This window comes from Sinocyclocheilus grahami, unplaced genomic scaffold (genome assembly GCF_001515645.1).
Source record: "Sinocyclocheilus grahami isolate Dianchi unplaced genomic scaffold, SAMN03320097.WGS_v1.1 scaffold274.1, whole genome shotgun sequence".
NCBI classification, from domain to species: domain Eukaryota; kingdom Metazoa; phylum Chordata; class Actinopteri; order Cypriniformes; family Cyprinidae; genus Sinocyclocheilus; species Sinocyclocheilus grahami.
Window position 1 is genome coordinate 662,019 of NW_015505453.1, and position 7,864 is coordinate 669,882.

The 7,864-nt window shown below is 36.2% G+C and overlaps 1 protein-coding gene across 1 annotated transcript in view; it reads right to left on the reverse strand.

The window, feature by feature from the left end:
- Positions 1–1,441: 1,441 nt before the first annotated feature.
- Positions 1,442–7,864, reverse strand: part of LOC107599894 (beta-1,4-galactosyltransferase 2-like) — a 136,984-nt gene continuing 130,561 nt past the window's right edge. The window contains exon 7 of the mRNA XM_016291614.1: positions 1,442–2,939. Within this exon, the coding sequence (XP_016147100.1) occupies positions 2,789–2,939 (151 nt within the window). The 3' untranslated portion in view covers positions 1,442–2,788. The remainder of the gene's footprint in view (positions 2,940–7,864) is intronic.

Sequence of the window (7,864 nt, forward strand, 5' to 3'; positions counted from 1 at the left end):
AATCAGCTGATCTAAATGTATACACTTTTATAATAGGACGAGCATAATGTCTTTTTAATAAGGATATTGGCTTGAAATCTCATTCGTGTTGAAGGTTTAGGATTCACTGCATTCTACAGCACTGTTTCTCAGCATTTGAAATGCAGGTCACAGCTAGAGTAAATATGATTCAATATGATCAATGAATAGTTCTGAATAGTGTGCACAGATGGATGTCAACTTTTAAGACTATTAATCCATGAAAAATCAAAGGGCTTGAGGCAAAAATTTGTGTCAGTTAAGTATTAACAGTTATTTCGCTTGACAGCCAGTGTACAAACACCGCGTGGCAGAAGTGATGCACTTATAACTGACAGGTAGTGGTACCCAGGAGACAGAGGTGATGAAATACTTAAGAAGGAAACAATGTTAGTGGCACTGTGACTGCTTGGGTCAGCAGTTAAGACAACATAAATGCACACACAGAAATGAAATGGGTTGGTGAGGCTAAAATGAAAGGCTTGAGGAGAAAGACGAGGAAATGTGCATTTTAAAAAGGACAGGGAGAGTGGCTGGGCTCTCATTAATGACTTCCTCTGTGCTGGGCTGAAAGAATCGTTGATAGCACAAAAGAAGCGTCCGCAAACAGCGCAGAAAAGCCGATAAGAGAGAAAAAAGAGAACTCTCCTCACATTTACCCCTAATAATACATCTGAAGGCATCAGCTTGGTGTTTTCAGGTAGTAAAATAAAAGGTGAAGAAGGAATAAGGAACGGTAAAACAACTTTAAGAGGCTTGCAAAGTATTGTAAAGAAAAGCAGTTCAATACAGTTATTCAGATCTTTTTGGAAGAGGTGAATACAGGGCCCAAAATTAACATTAGCCAAACACCAAATACAAGTGAAAATCAACATAACATTATGATGAATTATGAAAATTATGGAAACCAGATAAATCTTATATTCATCTAAGTTTTTTGTCCTCTGTTTTGAACTCTGTTCAAAAGTGTGGGGTCTTTAAGATTGTTTAGTGGTTTTGAAAGAAGTCTTTAATGCTGCATTTATTTGATCGAAAATACAGTAAAAACTGTAATATCGTGAAATATTACCATTTAAAATAACTGTTTTCTATTTTAATTTGTTTGTATTTTATTCCTGTAATAAGATTTTCAGTAGCCATTACTCTTTAGTGTCATATATGATGCTTCAGAAATCATTCTAATATGCTGATTTGGCACTCAAGAAACATTTCTCATTGGTACCAATGTTGAAAACGGTTTATATTTTTGCAGAAACTGTCAAACATTTGATTCATCTTTGATGAACAGATATTCGAAGAGCATTTATTTGAAATTTAAACTATAACAATGTAAAAGTCTTTACTGTAAGTATTCATTGACCAAAAGTATTAATTTCTTTAAAAATATATCTTACTGACCCCATACTTTTAAAGGGTAGTGTATGAATATTATTCACATTAAGCTATCAAAACAAAAATATGAAGGAACAGAATTATAGGTCTTCATGTTTTTGACCGTTTTATTGCACAGTTAAGGCTGAACTAGCTTCTTAGTGAACTGTGCTCCTAGAAATATGCTAAAAACGGCAGCTAATAATAAACAAAAATATGTTCTTATAAAAAAAAATGCCAATATTGATTATTGGCCTGTAAGAAATAGTTACAATACGGTCTGTAAATTTCCTCAAATAACTTGAATTGGAAGTTGTGGCAAAACATTGAGTTTGGACCCTGGGTGAATAGTTTTTTTTTAATATATTGGACATATCAGAGAATCATTTAAATAACACCTCCAAATATGATCATCAAAAGAGGCGCGAGACTCTAAAACTGAATGACATGGGCATCAAAGCACCCACCGCCAACTTCATCCTTCACGTTTTTAAAAAAGCCTTGATATATGACAGATCTAAATATGAATCTTTGAGGCAAATGAAAGTAAACAAAGAAAGAGTGGCTCGTAGCACAGTCAGTTTTGAGCAGGTGGTGATAGATACAGAGGTTTGATCATCAGTACAGCTACAGAAGCTCCTCTATCTCTCAGCAAAAGTTCTTGCCGTTTCTCCAGGCATCTACACGGGAATCCATTTGTACCATATTGACTGACAGTCATGTGCTTGTAGGACTAGTCCAGATCCAGTCTAATCACATAGTTGTCCTCCAAGTTCCCATGAAGACATCCCAACAAGGGTTTCATCCCCAAAAATGCTGAGAAGTGTTTTCACGGTTGACAAAAATTCATCTTAGTCCCAAGAGACGATACAAAATAAAAGAGAGCGCAAGATAGAGACACAATCCAAAGGAGCCAACTTCAAGCACCGATCAATCAACCTCACATGATCAACCAACATCCGAGATACGAAAGAAGAGATTTGAACACTGCAAGCATCGCAGGAACAAAGACACATTCGCTTTTGAAATGTACAGTATGTTCTGACTGATTTACATCAAGTGACCAGGCTGTTCTTCGCAGATCAATGTCACTTACCAAAACCAGAACGGAACAATCCTCCCGTTAAGAGCCTAAAATGAACAAAACTGAACAAAACAGCCACTGGACTATGATATTTCCGTCCCTCCAGACACTGTGCACATCTCGAGCTGGATCAGGATATGAATCTACAGTACATCGTTGGATCCACATCAAGCTTCCATGTATTCCTGAGAACTAACCTGTTCAGCATATCACTGCTGTATCATAGGAAGGTGACCCTGGGCAGAGTTTGTGTGTGTGTGTGTGTGCTGAACTTTAAGAAGGTCATGGTATCCTCGGTCCAGAACCGGAAGCTCTCTATCCTTTGAGGGGTCTGGGTGGAGGCTTGCCGATCTCTACGGAAATGTTAGTGTAGAGCGGATATTTCTTCACAGACACCACTCTGTACATCAGCGAGCTGATCCCATCTTTCCTCATGGTGTTCTTGGTGTTCTGGATCTTACTGAACCTGGAGAGAGAAGAAGAAATACAAGCAGTATTAGCTGTGCCATGGTTTTCAGAAACACAAAAGGACTCAAAGTGGACTTGATGAATCTTCTCATACATCTATTTTCTATACAATGACGGTATAGACTGGTTCAGCTTCAAAAAGCACAAAAGCAGTGCAAATAAACCCTAAATGTGGTCTATACATCTCAAGCACAATATTCCAAAACATTCAGACCAGAAAAAAGTCCAAAATTGTACTTTTAAGGCATCAATAGCTTCTCAGTGGTGCACTACCCTCAAAGAGACATATTTTGTACCTTATTAACCCCTCAAAGGTACATGGAAGCACCTTAAGGGAACATGCAGTATTACTACTCTAAGGTACTAATATGCAACTTTTGGAGGAAGATGAGGTACAAAGTTGAACCTTTAAGGGTACTGGCCCAGTTAGAAGCGGTTGTAGCTCTGAAGGTACCATTTTTGCACTTTTTCTGACTGCTAAAACCCTGATGGACTAATAATCTTAGAACTAGTCTCAGAACTAAACGCCATGACCTGCACGCAATGTGCGATGTTTGAGTAGAAATCTGCAGATGAGGTTATCAGTTAAAAGCATTACCTTTGGGTCTATTCATAACTCAGAATTAGAATTTGGCTTCAAGAGACTTGGGATATAGCGGATTGGGTCACAGAATAATTTTTTGCTGCTTTTGTAGTGCTTTTTGACAGTCCATGTTCACTGGAAAAAAATATGTAAAGGAAAAAATAACAGCATACAGATTTGGAACAGCACGTTTTGGGTGGAGTATTACCTTGGCAAGGTTCAAGTCTCAAACCAAATGTTTGTTGTAAATGTTCTACTGCTCAACTGTTAGAACGCATACTTTTAAGTCACTAGCAAATGACAATGTCAAATCAATTTAAGTATCATAATATGGATCACTTACATACATACACTAACATACCAATATCAACCAGCAGGGGGTGAAATAACATTTGTGAAGGTGCACAGAGCATCATTCTCACAAAGGAAAAAAACAAATGGTCCTCATAAAAGATTTCCTCTGTGTCAAAACATGTTTGTTATATAATAAGAGTTTTTACACTACAATACATAAAAAAAAGGAAATAAAAATAGCTTTATGCTGTGAGCACTGGAAAATAAGAGAAAAAGAGACACGGGCGTGCGTATCAGAATCCCAATGGTTTATCAATAAAATGAAAGGTTCTTTAAATTGAATGAGCTCAGCTAGAAAAACAAAATACCGGAGTATTCAGGAGCTCTACTTCCCCAGCAGTGTTTTATATTGCATCTTAACCTCTCATCTCTTAAGACACTTAAAATGATATACATTTTAACATTTCGGCCTTAACCGAAGAAGATCTGTACTAATAACTAGCACATTTACTTTGAAAAATGCCACAAAAGTAGGAAAGGGAGTTCAGGTTGTCCGTTAACGAGTAGCTTGATTTATGCCACGCTATCAACTTCCATATCAATGTAGGTACCACGAAAGCTATTACGGAGTCTGCAGATAATGATTTATGTACACTGCTTGAATGAAATTAAAGTATTTGATGGGGCTCACACTGAACTAGAATTAATATTCATGTGGACCGGTGTGTAGCAGCACGAAGGAAGGTTGATGAATAGAAGCCTGGTTCCTCAGGCAAGCATAACATCTCATTATGGAGGCTGATGCTCTTCTGCGGAGTGACCAAATAAAGACGGCTATGGCAGCAACAGAGCTGAGGAGAGGGCAACCATTCATCAAGTCTAACAACTCTTCTTTTTAAATAAGGGTGCGCTTGGAGAACGCAGCCAGTTACTCTTCTTAGTCATACTGCATCTCCATGCAGCATGTCTTAAAAACAAATTACCTAAACCTGTGTGACAGGGAAATAAAACAAAACAACACTTAAAGCGCCAGGAACTTGAAGTTACCACGGCTTAAATGGTGCAGGAAGTATTAGCTGCCCCATACAAAAATATAAATTGTTGTTTAAATGTTTAAGAAAAATAAGAAATAATTATTTTATTCAGCAGGGATGAATTAAATTGATTAAAAGTGAAAATAAAGGATAACACTTTACAATATTGTTAACATTAACTATATTCGTTAACATGTACACTATTTAAATAGCATTTATTAATCTTAGTTAATATTAAGTTCTAAACTTACTAATACATTAATAAAATGTAAAGTTGTATCTGTTAACATTGGTTAATTAATGTGCTGTAAAATAACATGAACATGAACATTTTTATTAACTAACATTAACAAATATAAATAAATGCTGTAAATATATACTGTCTATTGTTAGTTCATGTTAGTTAATGCACTAACAAATGTTAACAAATCAGACTTTATTGTAAAGTGTTACTCAACAAAGAGATTAATAATGCTACAAATAGATTTTTATTTAAAATAAATGCTGTCCTTTTAAACTTTTAATTTATCAAAGAATACTGAAAAATCTTTCTTCAGTTGTAAAGAAATTATGTTTTTTGAGGAAAACATTTAAGGAATTTTCTCCATATAGTGGACTTCTATGGTGCCCGTGAGTTTGAACTTCCAAAATGCAATTTCAATGCAGTTTCAAAGGGCTCTAAACAATCTCAGCCGAGGAAGAAGGGTCTTGTCTTATCTTTTGATATATCATCAGACAACGTGGAATTTTATGCCCAACCGTATTTATTTGACGTTACACGCCGGATGTCGTGAACACGCTCGGGACAGTTGGACATTGCGGTGGATCAGAAGTAAAAAATTATATAAATACTGTTCAGTTTCTTGCACAGAACAAAAATTTACAGATAATGTACTCACCCCCTTGTCATCCAAGATGTTCATGTCTTTCTTTCTTCAGTTGTAAAGAAATTATGTTTTTTGAGGAAAACATGTAAGGAATTTTCTCCATATAGTGGACTTCTATGGTGCCCGTGAGTTTGAACTTCCAAAATGCAATTTCAATGCAGTTTCAAAGGGCTCTAAACAATCCCAGCCGAGGAAGAAGGGTCTTGTCTTATCTTTTGATATATCATCAGACAACGTGGAATTTTATGCCCAACCGTATTTATTTGACGTTACACGCCGGATGTCGTGAACGCGCTCAGGACAGTTGGACATTGCGGTGGATCAGAAGTAAAAAATGATATAAATACTGTTCAGTTTCTTGCACAGGCCGATCGTTTTGTGTCTTAAGACCTCAATGTATCGTCACGAGCCACAGGGTTTAATTTGGTTTTGTCTGTGCATGTTTTTGTTTACTCTCAAAGCCGTGGAGCCCATTGACTGCCATTCTAAGCCTGATAGACTGCAACGGTTTGAGTTAAAAATCTTAATTTGTGTTCTACTGAAGAAACAAAGTCACCTACATCTTGGATGCCCTGGGGGTAAGCAGATAAACATAACATTTTTTGTTTTTGGGTGAACTATCCCTTTAAGAGATATCACATATATTATGTAAACAAAAGCTTTTATTTTGGATGCGATTAATCACGATTTATCGAGTTGACAGCTCTAATTTATTTTTATTTATTTATTGAGTATATAACATTAGGAGCCCTGGGTCACTGAACATTTATTTAAAAAAATATATAATTATAATAATAAATATTTAATAACAAATTATGTTCATTAAATATGATTTTTTATTCATTTTGTAAGTATATAACCTTCACTGTACCAGTAAGTAGCCTGCTTATTCCTCCAAGGTTTTCTTAGAGGAACCCTGGTTTAATTGAAAAGCATTAAAAAATGTTTCAGCAAACGATAAAGTGCACATTTTCCGGTCTGATGCTTGTACCAAAGGTGGATCTCAGCGACAAACTCTGCATCATTTCCCGTTTGAGACAGAACACAAACAAACGACCTGTCTGTGACAACAGACCCGCTTTAGCGTGACATGTTTCAATTCATTAACTTCAGCACAGTCTCCTCATTCATTTCTACCCAGCGCTCTTCTGTCCTCTCCAGCAAAAATGAGTTTAGCATGCGCTCGTGGCTCTCGGGGTGAGCCACGCTCATTACTTCAATTGTCTGAGCCACTTGTAGGAAAAAGACAAAAAGAACGAGGAAGAGCAGGACATAAGTAGAGAGAGTGAATGAGAAAGAGATCAAGGGAAAAAAAGAATGAGAATGAAACTGAGCAAAAGCGAATAAATCACAGACTCTTATCTTTGCACAGTGAGAGCTGAGTGAAACCTCCCACCACAGAAAAGACCAATCCTAACTTTTAATGGCATTTCTTTTGCTCCTGTCTCGCCAATTCGCTCAGCGCTCTCCCAAGATTGACAAGCACCAAGAAAGAGTGGACCAACCTGCAACTGTGGGAATCGTTTTGCAATTAGTTGCTCTGCTGTGAAGCTTTTCTACCTGGGAACGATCTGGCTCGCAGCCCAGCATCCACGGATGGGCTTATCGACTCATTGATCGGGCTATTTTACACCCGGTGACGTCTGAGCTATTCATGCATTAAGAACCTCCGCCAGCTGGCATAAACACACACACAATCATATTTATGAGACTGAGTGCATCTTAAATAGATGAAACTTTCTTACAGCCACAGATAATTGAGTGACAAAAGCTGGACAAAGTTTGCAATGCAACAAACTAGCAATAGTACTGGGTGGATTATTACACAGTTACATAGTAATAGTACATTTTTCTTTTGACGAAAATATTTCTAAAATTGTCAGTATTTCATGTCATATGTCATATTTTAACAAAATGATATCATTTTTAGATTTTCTTTTTAAATAAAAATATAATTTTAACTGACAATGTGTAAAAATATATAATATACTGAAAGTTAAAAAAAAAAAAAATGCATAAACATTTAAACATATGAATAAGAATAAATGGAGAAAACATGTAAAAAAAAAAAAAAACTGAAGAATATAAATATAAAAATACCAAACATGTTACATATCAACATAAA